Source organism: Rissa tridactyla, chromosome 10, assembly GCF_028500815.1.
Source record: "Rissa tridactyla isolate bRisTri1 chromosome 10, bRisTri1.patW.cur.20221130, whole genome shotgun sequence".
Taxonomy (NCBI): domain Eukaryota; kingdom Metazoa; phylum Chordata; class Aves; order Charadriiformes; family Laridae; genus Rissa; species Rissa tridactyla.
The window spans coordinates 22,659,710-22,675,097 of NC_071475.1; the positions used below are offsets into that span (position 1 = coordinate 22,659,710).

General features: G+C 37.2%; 1 protein-coding gene across 13 annotated transcripts in view; it reads right to left on the bottom strand.

Moving 5' to 3' along the window:
- Positions 1-15,388, bottom strand: part of IQSEC1 (IQ motif and Sec7 domain ArfGEF 1) — a 347,042-nt gene that overhangs the window by 42,325 nt on the left and 289,329 nt on the right. For all 13 annotated transcript variants that reach the window (XM_054216241.1, XM_054216244.1, XM_054216246.1 and 10 more), the window contains 2 exons: positions 6,763-7,045; positions 1,843-3,107 (listed from right to left, as the gene is read on the bottom strand). In XM_054216241.1, coding sequence (XP_054072216.1) covers positions 1,843-3,107; positions 6,763-7,045 — 1,548 coding nt within the window. The remainder of the gene's footprint in view (positions 1-1,842; positions 3,108-6,762; positions 7,046-15,388) is intronic.

Here is a 15,388-nt window from a genome sequence, read left to right on the forward strand (position 1 = left end):
TTCATCTTGAAGAAATCATCACCTGTAAATCCTGGCAAGTGCCTGAACACAATCTCTAACCCTGCACTTACCTCACAAAATGCAATTTGCAGTCCCACTGATACACTCTTAAGAGACTCCTTCTGAACTTTCTAAAGAATAAAGCCTTGGAAGTTTCCCAGCTCCCTTTTAAAAAAAATTTACAGATTCATGCACTATCACATTCTATGATGGTTCAATACCTAACATTGCACAGAGGGGAAATAAACCTATTAATGAAATGTCACAATATATAGGCTTGAAGAGCCATAATCAAAACCAAGGTACATGAGATACTTGGGAACTGTCTGAGTTATCAACAGGATCAGAGTGACTTGGCAGAAGATAATGAGAATCTTCAGTCCTGTATCAATACTGGAGATAAAACGCGGTGGGGGAATGAAACAATCACACACAGCAAAAGATCACGCACAGAGGTGCTACCTGGAGTTCTGCTCAGGGCTATCACTTAGAACTCACTGCTAAGAAACTGCAAGTCATCTTACAACCAGCCAAGATATAAAGAAAGTTTATCTACTCTCTCTGTTCAAGTCCATGCAGCAAGATCACTTAGATGTGTTTCAAATAACAGTCTCTATTTTTCTCTATTCCTGATGTTCTATTATTCTCTATTCCAGCACCTTCCTCCCCACCCCTCACGCCAAGGATGTTAATGTTTTCAAACAGTCTAAAAAACCCAAACTGATATATCTTCCTATCCAGTCTACTTCATGAGCAGTAGAAGCTGCAGAGATCCTATGACTTACATATTTCCAATTGGTTAAAAGCTTCTGCAAAGGCCTATTCACTTTTTACAAAGATTAAAAAAACAAACCTGAAAGTTTTTACAGCCAAACCTGGACGATCCATACTTAGTACTGTAATGCACAGACTCATATGATGGCGTCAAAAAGCTTTAATTATCTGCCATGTTTAGAGTAAAAATAAGAACAAATTCTGGCATTTAGCATCTTTCATCTAAGTGTTCTGAGGTGCTTTGTAAGTGCTAGCACCAGGAAAGGTTTAAGTAAATTATATTCATTCTAGGGCAGGGAAATTGGCACACCAGGCATCAACTGAGCAGTGAAGAAAAGCTAGGAATTCTAATGCCAACCGCCTAGCTCTTCACCTGATCTTCAATTATGATAGTCCTAATGAAATCTGTGTAACTCCAGTAACGCGAATACCGAGTTTAAGCAATATTATTATTTGTTACCCTCTATCGTAATATTCATGGTTTTCTACAGCCACATGGGAGTGTCCAAAGAAAAAAAGTATTTCAATAAAACAAAGAAACTCAAGGAAGTTATTTTATAGACGTTTTAAACAACTCCATACATGGGAAAATTAAGTCACGGGCAGAAATAAAAACTGTATGATACTTAATAAATATTTATTTAGTGTAAAAATATTCAGCGCATTGTTTTTTAGTATCAAAGTTTTGATGAGATCTACTGAACAAATTTCAGGTCCTGCCTGTGTTAAATAGGAAACTCATCTTACACTGCTTGTTATTTCTAATTTGCATATGACAAGTTTTACAACACCTGCATGATGAGGGCAGGAAGAAATCTGAATTTGTTACAACACCAAAAATGGATCAGGATGAAGCCACCATATTTTTCAACAAGAAAGGAATCAAGAAAGGAAGACATCAACATGTAAGTACTGTAACATGAACAGTCACCACAAGCAGCTTACTTTTTCACTGAAAAGTCAGTATCAGACACCAGTCTTACTTATCTGATGCAAGAAAAATATTCCTGGTTCAGTGGCTGTGTTTCTACCGAACACAGAGAGAAAAGGAGGAAACGCTGTACTTACTTGTTAAAAAGGTTCAGTCCAATCCTATAATGGCGTTTCCTGATAACATCATTACTGAAGGCAGGGGAATCCCAGCTGTTGCGAGTTTCTTTGTGGTATGTTTGTTTGCTCAAGGTTTGCTCCCTTAGGCTGTCTCTAGAAGAGGATTCTGAGCTGCAATTTATTGTATCATTAGAGTTGGAAGTGCTGTTGATGCTGTCATTGTCTCCATCAGAATAATCAGACTCTGATTTGCTTTGCCTGTTTGCTGTGCCATTGATAGCTAAATGACTATCTATAGGCCTAGCCCTATGTCTTGCCTCCTGTTCCTCTCGGGATATAATCTTGGCAGGAATACTGTGCGGGATGTGTTTCGGGCTTCCTTGTTGACTAGGAATCCCTCGGTCATATGCATTTTGTCTCTTTAATGAACCTCTCTCTGAGCGATCACTCAAGTCCACTGAACTGTCACTGGGTGGCTCTATAGTTAGCAATGGTAGATGATCCATTCTCATCCTCTGCTCCTGACATTCCAGTGACGGGGTACTCCTGCAGCTCGTATCAGTGTCTATCTTATCATCTTTGTGGGTCATGGACCAGTACTCTTGAGAAGAGTTCACAGATCGGAGCCTCAAATCAGATTCTGTGCTGGACGGTCTATCTACTGACTGGGAAAGTGGAAGGGGTGGAGATAATTCTTCCTCATCGATATATAACGTAACATCACTGTATGATGCTGTCATCTCATCAAGCTTCCTGTGATCCACATTGTGAATTGCTGGTTTAGTTTGAGCACAAGCGTCCCTTTCCATTTCACGACTTCTGACTTGATCCGGAGTCTGGACTTCATCAGAATGTAGACTACGGCAATTCAGTGCATCATCAATGGACTCTGCAAGGGATTTCACTTGCCTGGAAAAAGCATCCTCCAGTTCTGTTATAGCATCAGCAAAGTCAGTAGACGCTGCTGGAGACTTCATTGTAGCTGACTCCCCAAGGTCATCACATTCAGACTGTACCAGGGATCCCAGCTTTGACCCATCATTTGTAACAGAAACTTGTTTTCCTTCAAAGTAGGAGCTGTGGACTTTCTCAGGTCCTTCAAAGGAAAACTGCATTCTCATATTGGACAGTACAATGCGTCTTGACATACGATTTTCAGACATAGAACTTCTAAGACGCTCAAAATTTTTGTTCATCTGATACTGGCGAAAAGCTGTTTGTATAGTACGAGCAGCATGTCTAGTTATGAGACGGCCTCCATATTTCCGTTCTAGCATTTCCACCTGTGAAAGGGTGAACACAATTACTTTGTAACTTGACACAGATTAGAACAAGGTTTAAGTAGATTAAAAAAAATAAAATTCTTTTAACAACTTTAATTTTCAGAAAATTTTCAAAGTGTATACTGTTTCTGATAGTAAAAACTCAAAGCTCCAGACTAACAACTGCACAAATAGCAAACTGAATAGTCATTTGCAAGTTCCACCATAAAAATACAGACAAAAATATGACTACGTGAATACTGTCATATAAAATTAAGGTGTTGGCAATGGGCGTATGTGTTTAAATTTTGGTTTTCACACATTAGCATTGGTGTGCCCATGTCACAGCAGACAAGATAGCAATCTAATGCAGTCATTCTTTCTCTGTAGGGACAATGGTAGCAAAGTGAAACCCAAGTATAATGTAAATTGCCACATATTGGGAGTAAATTTTAAAAGTGATCATCACCTTTCCAGGCATGCATCGATTTCTACATTAATAAAACCCAGCACCATTTCACCCAGGCCTGACATCAAAGCAAAACTGAGCCTCCTAGATCATACGCTTCCAGAGAGGTTTCTCTCATAGAATATCCACATACACAGTCCTCTTCCTCAAACCAAGAACATATTTCAGACTTTCTAAATAAAAATTCAAATCTATTTTCATTCTTGTAATTACATTCAACATCGCCAGTGTTTCCAATTAACAGAACGAATATGCAAAATAAATACATTTATCATACATGATAAATGCTATCAATTTAACCTAGTGAAAATGACATGTCAATTCTTTTGGAATACTCATTAGATATTTTCAAACCTTTCTTTCCAAAACATGAAAAGCATCCATCGCATATTTCAAAAACACTGAACAAGATGAATAGCTAGTTTTATTTCAATTTTTTCCCAATATTTAATTTCTGTTCTGATCAGTCTTTGCTGGATCCATATTATTCACAAACACAAAACCTCCATCCACCACTACAACTATACACACCATTTTTCTGGCAGCATTTTTGTATAAGTCCATGAAATGTTCATAATACACCAATGATTCAAAGGTCATTTCTCCTCACTTGCAAATCCAAGTACACATTACTTATGTTACATACACATGCACACACCACCTCTCCCCCCCACGCTTTGGCGATCTCTCCAAGTAATAGTTAAATTCAGATATTGATGTGCAGAGGGGCTTCTCCCCCCTTCTATGGAAGGAACTAAATGTTACTAAAAATGTTTTCTAGTCCATTACGTCTACCATTTGGGAGTAGTTGATGTATTTCTTTCAGCGCTATTGTCTGGTTCAGCAGCTCCCATTCTTCTTCCACATTAAAGATGATCTTTTTGGCTCTGTGTTTTTAAACGTGAATCACTATTGTATTTTTTTTAATTTTTTACTCTAGATGCAAAAAATATTAGGCACAGCTATTGACGTAAGTGAGGGGGCCAACTTCTCAGATGGGCTCAGATTCCTGCTAAGAAATTGTTCTTTTGACTGCATCTAGAAACTTCTTTTAACTAAGCTCAAAAAGCTGTGACTGATCTCTGAGCTGAGAATCTGTAAATCTCTGCATAATTTTCTACAGTTTGTCTTTAAAAAAAAATTGCTTTGCCTTTCACCCCCAAATGGGGTTATATTACCCCCATGTTTGCACATGTCAAAGGCGCTTTGAGGTTACTTGTAAGGCATTCTGAAGATTAAAAAATTATTAAGAATTCTATCACAACCCTGTCACTGCTGCCACACATCTGCTACTATTTCTATATGTATTATACATTAGGTCATGCATGTTTAAATAAATTGTAAGAGATTATTTTGCTGCACTAATCTCAAAATAAATGATGAATTGTTAATTTAGTTGTCCTCTCAAAGTTAAATATCAAACCTAAAGGAAAGAAAACTGGCATAGCTGGAGTGAAAGAATAAAACAAACTAATATTCTGTAAAATAAATTATCTGGACTTTATTCTCGCAAACAGGCTGTTGTCCTTCAGGTTTACACGGAAAATGACAACATCATTTATTATCATAAATTAGGTGGTTTTGGTGGGAATTTTAATTGAGAGTATTTTAGAATTTGCCTAGATAATTTACTAGGCTTGTGACTAATATTTCTAATAGATTTTAATACATATTTAATGCACCCTTTTTAATGCATATTTAATGCACGTTGCCTTTTGGTAAAGCCTTGGACATTCTCCTAAATATTTTTAAAGTATCTTCTGATATTTCAATGAAAGCTTCTCAAGAGCAGGAAGCAAATATTCAATATCAAGCCTCCTTTATGTCTCATTGTCACTTGTTATTGTGTAGGAGTCCCTGAACAAATACAAAATAACATCTGCAGTCCTCATTCTCTATCAAACTGGTATAAAAGGACAGATGGAATTAGGCTCTGTGGAATATGTGCAGTGCAGGAGACCTCTTTAGTAAGCCTAACACTCTATAGCAATCCCTTATGAGACATCTAGCAAAAATGACTGCCAAAGGTGGAAAAGGCAGCAACATTTTAGATCGCACAAGGAGGTTGAATTAAATAGCAGAGCTGGCACAATCTAGATCAAGAGTCAGGAACTTGATATGTCCCCACTCCAATATAGAATGTGGTGAGCGTAAAGGCTAAACTAAAGTCATATTTGCTATCCCAAATATTGGCTTCAAGTCAGAGCTCAAGCTCTGTTCTTCCAGGTCTCTCTGGAACAACATTATACAATTTTCCAACCTGAAATTTCAGAACAACAGATGACAAATGAAACTTAGCCCCTACATATGTCACGAACTATCAATGTGTTGTCCAAAATCAGAAGTAGTTCGCGTCCTGTCTGTGGAATTTTGCCTGCTTCCACTTTCACCATGTTAACATACAAGCTGGAGTGGCTATGCAGTATACCATAATGATTCACAGTAAACAAAATATTCTGTGGCAAGAAAGATCTCTAACAAAAAAACCGCAAACAAACAACGAAGAAACATCGATGCATCGGCTACTGTTCATGTACCAGTGAAATCTGGTGCATCCTCCATATTTGATTACCTTAAGCTATTACAGCATAATTTTCAAATGATAAATGTGAACTTAGATGACAATAAACATCTTTCAAATAGGACAACATTCCTAAGAATAAAGCTTAAAAGAAATGACTAAGGCTGACTGTCTTACAGAAATGCCTTTTTAAAGACAAAGGGTTTGACCACCTACATAGCTTCCATCCAGTTTTTGTAAAGCATATAGGAGTTTTGCCTAGTTGAGTAAAAACCAGTTAAGACCTTGAATTCACCCCACAGATGTGAGAGAATATCAGTTGCAATAAATTCTTCCTTTCTTTTGGCAGTGGCAAAGATATCCAGATTTCAAAATGTCTAATTTTCTTAGAAAAATATTTCACATTATTATATTCTAGCACTTGTCCCAAGCATGAAATCACAATTCCTAGTAGAATTGTTTTTACTTCTAAACTATTAACATATCTTTAGATGTTTCTTCAGGAAGGGGGGAAGGGCTGTGGGACACAAGGACGACACAACACAGAAAAGAAGTCCAAAACCTCAGAAATGCCAATGTATGACTATTTTCAGCCAAGTTGGTCGCAGGAAACAGAAGTATTTTCAGCATCACAACTGAAGCGATGCTAGAAAACGTTTATAAATTAGGTAACAGAGCTCAAATACCTGCTTATCTTGTAGGTCTGAAGAGAGTTCATAGCTCTCAGAAAGCGATCTTGACCTTTTAATAGCTTCTTCCTCTGCTTGTTTTCGCAGTATGGATGTGGAGTGCTGAAGCTTCGGCCTCCGAGATCTTTGCTGCCCAGGGGAGACAGAATACAGCCCGTACGCAGAATGATCGTAATGGTCTGGACTTATAGCAGAACTGTGTGTTATAGGTCCTTGATGGTAAGCAGACGGGCTATCCAAAGATGTGCCAGTTTCGCTGCTTGGAGCTTCACCCTCAACACTAGACAGAATGAAAAGACAGGAAAACCCTCAGGTGAGCGTTGCATACCAAAATTCTCAGCAACAAATAACATAGTTTTGCTTAGTATCATTTTATGTAGACATCCAGCACATTTTGTTAAAATTCAGATGCAGTCAGTACAGGGTAACGCGGCTTTCATGTCAAACACCATGGTTTCCACTGTAATCCAAGCCAGCCTCTATTTCTGTTGCAGAGGTCATCCTTAGAGCATGAGTCGAGCAGGAGAATGGAGATTTCAAGCACTATCTAACTTTATACAGTAATTACTAACAACATCCTGAGTAAGTCACTCAGCAACTACTGTGTAAAATAAAACTTTAAATTGCTTATAAGACTGCTCATTTCCAAGTTGTTCTACTTCAAAATGACAGATGCTTATTTGTGTCCTTCCTTGCTTTGACAAATAAAAGCAATACTTTCTTACTGTTACCTTACAGTTTGACAGAAAAGGATTACTTTCATGTTACTCCAAGCAGATTTGGGATTTAATGGATCTTGTGAGCTACTGTGTTTCTAGAAACTGAAGTTGGGAAAAAGTACCTACAGGAGAAATCCCATTTCTTTCTCTGTTAGTGAAAGATTGCTTCCATGGGATACTTTTGGCATGCTTTGTAGTAAGGCATCCCAAGGGATGGTGTTTCTAGCTAATGAAAGCAAAGTATTTTCAGGTAGGGAAAACACAGCTATCTGGCAAATAAAACACTTTGTTTTCACATGATTGCTGTTATTGCTGAGGAATAAAGGAAAGAAAAAAACTTTATATTAAAGGAGTTGTAGACAATAGGAAACATTTTAAAACTGAGTCCTAGCCAAGGCTTATCCTGAAGTACTGATGTCTAATAGCAATTTGTATTTGTTTTATATTTACAGTAGGGCATTCTAACATTGCAATAGTGTATGCACTTTCACCCTTCCACAGTATGTCTTTTTTATTCATTTCACATAAATATTTACTATCTGCCTCATCAAGTATACACAGAGCATTGATAGAAAAATGACATTTTACTTGTTTTTTATCACTTAGAAGACTTAGTAAACACTCCACACATGCATGAATATAACCATTTGCAGCACTTCCCCTACCTTTTGCTTTAGGAACAGGTACATCCAAACTCTAAAGGAGTAAAATTCCATGTTTCCACCATGCCCTGTATTTCTTATTTTGCTTTCCTTCACATGTATACGAACATAAAAAATAAAGCCCTCCGGTTGTGTCTCAGAAATGAAATGCTGTGACCCTTGCTGCATACACACACCACAGCAGTCCCTTCAACAGTTCAAAGTACAAAGCCATTTCTGAAAGAACGTTCTCCGCCAGAAGACATCAAGGTTAATGCTGGCAAAACTCTCCTAGCTTGAACAGTGTGTACTTTTTAAAGTGAAGGAGAAAACAGCCCCTTAGATTTCTCAAAATGTTTCTATAAATACATAAAACTGAAAGCAAGTCCTCTTTCTTTGCCCATCAAAATATGACTCTACTCAAAAGGTATTTTCAAACATACTTTACTCAGGCTGGAAATATTTTCAGTGTGCACACATTACTTTTTCCAAAAAGGAAGTTAACAGGAAACTAATCCCTTTCCCTCTGTGATACAGCTGGCTTTCAACTTAAATATGATAAATTATCCAGAGTTTTGCTTGTGACATTGAAACTGTGTAACCACCCATTAAAAACAAACAAATCATTCTCTCTAAAGTATCCATTAAAGAAATTAGTATGACACTGAACTGCTTCTTACTCTCTCTTTAAATACTAAAATATGTTTCTCTGTTCTGCTAACTGTGAGGACACACTATTTTGTACATCATGAGTTCCTAATTACAGGCTTATTTGTAAGTACTTTTCATGCAAGTATGGTAAATTTGTTTTTAACAGGAAGTCAGGAATTATCACTATTTCCCCCTTCTTAAGTCTGTGACTTTTTTTGCCTTCCTCGCCCTTAAATTGTGAATTATTTAACAACCCTTCCACATTGATTATAATCTCATGTTAACATTTTAATAATGATACCTTCAATAGATCACTTAACCTTTTCATCAACAAAAAGGGTACTGCCCTAATCACAAAAAATTGGAAGGGGGTCTGCCTGAGGCTCTGATTAGAGTTAGGGGTTTCTTCTTTATTTTTAGTTTGTCTTTCATGCTTTTTCCAGCCATAAATATGATCCTTGACTGACTAGCGCTTGATTTCATTTTGCTCATAGGCCTGTTCCCTGCCATCACACCTGACCTTTGAAGCAGGGAAGTAATTATCTTTTACAACAGGCAGCCTCCTGCACAACAGTACGACAGCCCTTTAAAAGCAAACAAGCGCACACCGTCAGTGCTGTATATTTGAAGGGTTTCTCCCATTCAGCTCTTCCTTGTCCGTTAGGTTAAGATCAGCTGAAGCTTCATACGAGTTATTTCATAAAAACAAAAACTCCACTGACAAAGAAAAGCAGCTTGCTTTCCACTTCTTACCACTTTACATATGTTTGGAAAAGAAAAATATTTCAACAAATATGACTTATGTGAAGCTTTAAGGATGACAAGATGTATTGTTCCACTACAGAGGAAGGACACACAGAGCATCGTGAAAGAGGTGCGTGGAACTGAGAATCATCCTGCCCACGTCTATTTTGGAAGACTATGCTAAAAAGGGTACCGCTGCTTCAAAACGGACTCAGGACACAACCCAGTCACTGCAGGGTTACAAGACTGATTTTTATCTATCCACTTACTAAAAATGCCAACACACAAAAATATCAAGGATTCTGCTCCAGGCTTGCAACAAGAATTAGAGTAAGTCCCCCTGTGACTAGGGGAGTAGTTAGACACCTGTCTAGCACTACTTCACTTCCAGTAACCTCCCTGCACACACTGTCTTTCTTAGATGGGTGAGAAATTAAGTGCATTAAGTACACCGTAAAAATGCATAATATAACCCTTGACCCAGTCGCAACTGGAATTAGAAATATTTTCTTAATAAAGGCCTTGGATTTGAGGCATCTACCGCCTACTAAACATGTCCAGTAGAATTACTGATAATTTCAGTGTTTAAAAAAATCTAGCGCATGAATTTGGTTCATCTTCCTGCAATATGCAACAGCATATTACTAGGGAGACCAGCAATATGTTGAACATTCCAACTGTGTAATATTAGAACACAAACCGGTTGAAATTAACCTTTCATTTATAGAACTACAATTGTTTCATCACACTCCTGTTTCAGTAAAAAATAGACATCCATTATCTGCCAAGCCAGAAAAAGAGAAAGGCTGCTTGCCAGTATTTTACAAAGCAGCAGAGAATGGAGCAGCTAAAGAGTGAAAATGGAAATTAAATATTTAAAAATAATTAGTGCTACTAATATGACTTTGCATGAAGAAAACTTCAAAACAGAGCCATGGAAAAAATTTGTTTCTTTTTGAATCTAAATTACTTTTTTGAAAGAGTGGCCAGCACTGACTGAATCAGTATTTATCAGAAATTGACGCCAGAAGTTTCTTCCTGCGTAAACCTCAACTTCTAATAATTAAAAAAAAACCCAGAACATCACTGTATCAAGGGACAATAGGAAAGAGAAAGGCTTACAGAAAAATGGAAACAGACTGAGTACAGTATTTTTAGCATATCTCAATTAATATGTAAATCTATTGGTGAAAATATGATTAATTTTTCTTTTTCTAATGACTATAAACCAGAATTAAATACCAAACATAGACAGATTCAGGCATTTTCCCTTCTTTTGTGTGTGCATGGGTCTACACTTCCTGCAAGAGCTAAGCCACACGCTCTGCAAACACTTTTAAATTAAAATACATCAGCTGAAGTGACATATGTGCATACAAGCAGGATGTGTTGGCTTCATCAGCAGAGCAGCGAGATAAGGGTCATCCCCGCAGTGCAGCTAACACTGTATTTACCCACGATGTACATTGTGCGCTAACAGTGACAGAATCAAAGCTCACCGCTCTGTCTGAATTAAAGACTAATACCAATGTGCAGGCAGCCGCTGCCAAAAGCTGCTTTTCTAACTAATTTGCCTAGCTGATGTCAAAGCTGAGTAACACGGTGCATAGCTGTGTCTTAAGACTAAAGCAGCATACAACAGACCCAGGCTGACAAAATGCGAAGTAGATGTTGTTGCTAGCTAGAAAAAGGTCGTGCTTTTTACAGTTATTTCCCACTATTCAGGTGATAAGTTCATTTCAAGAATTACCTAACAAGAAAAAGCTCTGTCTCCTCCTTCCCTCTGTCTAATCACCAAATGTAGTTGTGTGGTTAGCCATGACCAAAACAAAACATGGCCTCTCCGGGCATTTTAGCAGCAGAAACCTGGCAGGTCTTGTCTTCCCTGTCTCTCATTTTATACCTTCAGTTATTACTTCTGATCACAAAGGCTGTAATTAGTAACCGGTACACTAAAACCATTATCAAATTTTAAAACAACATATTATTCAGGATGTCTGAATATCTACTGTTATTCTTTGATTTATTTTTCATTTTTATATTCACACCTTCCTTTTCCTATTTATCTTAGCAAAACTATTATCTTAGCAAAACCAAAAATAAGCACAATAAAGACAGAATTCTGAAAAACAAGACAATGTCAACATTTGAGCTTAAAATGGAAACTGGAAAGAGTCCTCAAGACCTAAATTTCAGCAACGAGCAAACCCCAAGGTTTTGCGTGAATAGACTTACTCATTCCACTGACAATAATGGCAAAATGATCAGACAAGCTGCCGGTTGGGATCCATAAGCACAAGCATTTACGTCTCAGAGAGACTATACTATAAAAGAGAAAGAGATGGTAAACAGAAAAACAGAAATTCCCTTTTTACTGAGGCCCAGTACCTTATCGTTAAAACTACGTGCATGTAAAGAGGAAGTATATAACAATAACATCAGACGCAAGGAATTACTCCTTATTCCCGCTCACCGCAGAAACCTCACAGTTTACAAGTAGTAAAGTGTCTCAGTGCATTTGTAGGACTAAAATACAAAGATAATGAGAACATATGCTTACAGAAATCATCCAAATGTTCGAACCAGTATGTTGCAGATTTAGTTTGGAACTAAAAGCAACAAAGAAATTCAGCATGCTTCTAAATAATGTAAATGCCAAACCAAAACTGCATGCAACATTTTAAAATAGAACCAAAAGACTCTCCCAGCAAAACAGACTAAATACTTGAGAAATTATTTTACCAATGAGCAGTCTCTGAAATGACTAGTTATTTTCATCATTCATTTAGAATGGACTTTCAACAGTGTAATATAAAGACATGAAATTGAAAACAGGCCCTAACAACTGGATGGTACACACATAAGAACCAGTCAGCATTGTATTCATCCTGTAAAAAAATTTGTTTTGGACATAAAGAGAAGTATGACAATATAATAAGTTTGTGCTGCTACATCTTAAAAGATTTTTCCATAGCATTTTAGATCCTTAGAAGTATGAACACAAGTTCAAAGGTACACAGAATAAATTCCTTTTCTTCTAAATTGTGGAAAGTATGCACAAGTAATATGAATACAGCAAGTATGCACAATTTCCACATTGTGGAAAGTACGCACAAGTAATATGAATACAGTAATAGGGCCAACTTAAATTTCTAGTCGGCATGAGATGATAAAACCACTCAGCTTCGCCATGACACTGCAAGTGCTCCGTTCCTTAGGAAGCAGGCAGTTTTTAAAGCACGACCATGTTAGAGTATCGCTTGCCAGAGATAGCAGACAAAACTCCAGGTAGTCTGCACAACCTGAATTCAAATGGATATGTTGATTTTATTTGTTGCAACAGTGAAGCATTTGCATGAGTAGTTCTGCATGAAATTCCTCAATCGAATCCATCCCTTCTCTAACTTGCCTACTTTTCCTTGAATCCATGTCATTTATTTCCCTCTTCGGGAAAAACGCACGTAAACCTGGTTCCCTTTAAGTAATATCTACCAATAGAACAATTCAGCAAGCTTATATCTTCCTTCATTTGTCCCAGAAACTTTTCTGTCCATAAACATTAGCATAATATCTACAGTTGAAGTATCTAGACACCTAGATCATATGATTTATGAAATAAATTTAAATGCAAACCAAAGAGAGAAGCTGTTCATATTAAAACCTCATTCCATAAACATGCTTCCCAGTAAAACTTCTGTCTCGCTCAAAAATAAATATCCTATTTATAAATAGGCCCAAACGCCCAGGAAGGAAGAAGTGCTACGCATCTGTTTTACACCAACTATTTCTTTCTGAAATTTAGAGGTTAAAAAAGTCAAACTCTGATCATAACTCCTAATTATAGATACCCACTCAAAATGGATCCAAATTCTCTACCTAGCTCAAAGAACGCAGACCAGAAGTCGCCCATGGAACTAACTCTGAGTAACAGAGAAGCACTATGGCAGCTGCTAGAGCAGCTGGTATGGACAGGCACTTCCAACATGAAGCCTGAAAAAAAACCATTTGAATAGCAAAAACGTTTAGGTCAAATCTAGGCATTCTACATAGGAACAAACCTCTACAAAAGTTAATTTCTTGCATATAACTTTGTCTTTCCAAATGCAACAAAGCCCTAATTTGAATGTGAAATTTTAAACGAGAATTACAAACATAACACTGCTAACTAAAACTATGACTCCCCATACACAACTTAATCTGAACATAAGCATTCATTTGACACAAGGGTACACCCCACTGCTTCAAAGCTGGCTTCCATTTCAGTACCTGTGGTGCCTTCTGCTATAAACTAGGAGGTGTATTTAATTAAAGCTCTTGATGTATGCATTGTATTATCTCAAATTACTCTCTACAAAAAGTTCTTAATGTAACCTCTTAAAATGTAAAACTAGCCATATGTAGTTCATACAAGCTAGGCTTTTAGCATTACCTCCCTCCCCCCATTACAGTATTCCCCAATGGAGCGAGAACATTTGAGCAGAAGTATATTATTAGTACAATTTGCAACAGATTAGAATCTAGTTCTTATTGCCATGTCTGTTTTGTACTGTCTAGTAAACAAAAGTCAATTATATTAAGAACTTCTACAAATCCCCAAATTCAATAAATGCAATAACATTAACAAACCAATCTACCTTCAAATATACACTGTCAAAAGTTCAAAGCCATTATGATGGACAAGAGCACTCACAGGCACTGACAAAAGCTTTGATCCAGGAGAGAAATATTGACCAACTTGTTTTACTTAGAATGCACTCTCAATTCAGCTGTTTCTGTTAAAAACAAATGAAACCTTTGAATGCACATCAAAGTAACATCCCAGGTAATGCATCTCACTGAAGTTAAATATCATTGCAAGAAAAATCCAGACAGAATTTGCATGTGTCTCAGAAGCAAACACTAACAAAGCAACCACTTCATTCTGTAATGTTCTGTGTAATAGACTGACAATAACAGCCAGCTTAAGTTCAAACACAGCCTGGCGACCATTGACACAGCGACTAGAGTTCCACAGGCAAGTACCACTACATGCATTGCAGACCTTCATTTGTTCTCTGGTCCAAGTCCTGGATTCAAAACCACAGGAAAAACCCCAACATCTACTCATTTGGACACTACCAAGTTTTAATTCTCACTAAAATAGCCCCATAAAAGGCATTAACAAAAATGTTTTTTAAAAAAAGGGCATTTTGACTCACAGTCTTACATTCCATTAGTAGTAGCGGAGAGCAGGGGAAGATGGGAGATTATTTTCTCCACACCAAAACAGAATGTAGGAATTAATGCACCGTCTCTTCTGAAATAGAGATGCATACCAGCAAGATGAAAAGACAGCCAAACAAAAATCTACCCAACTTCTTCATTTTAGGGAACAACCTTTATAATAGATTTAAGGACTAAGAATGTGCATTTGAAAAGAGCTTACTTGAGATTATCTTCAGCTTCCAAGGAGGAGAAGGAAGGTTAAACACCTCACATATCACCTTTTTCTAAGTCAAACAGTGGCAGCATATTGGCCAGCACGCATAAGTATTTACTACAAACAAACAAACCGACCAACCCACCCTCACCCAGAACCCATTTAATGCCTTATGAAGCCTACCTGCTAAAAGCAAAGCTGTATTTCGTTTTCATTATTTAGCAGCTGGAAAGTAACAACGGAGACTGACAGCATCAACAGAACTCGAGTACAGCTTACAAATGTGAGCTTCTATCTCAAGTAAAGACAGACAACGTCATTCTCTGCTAATCTGTGTTAATCATCACCAAGCATGTGTTTGCATTCAGCACTGACTGTATTCCATACTTAAAACTTCCTTTAAAAAAATAACGATAAAATATTATTAAAAGATGACTATGGTCATAATT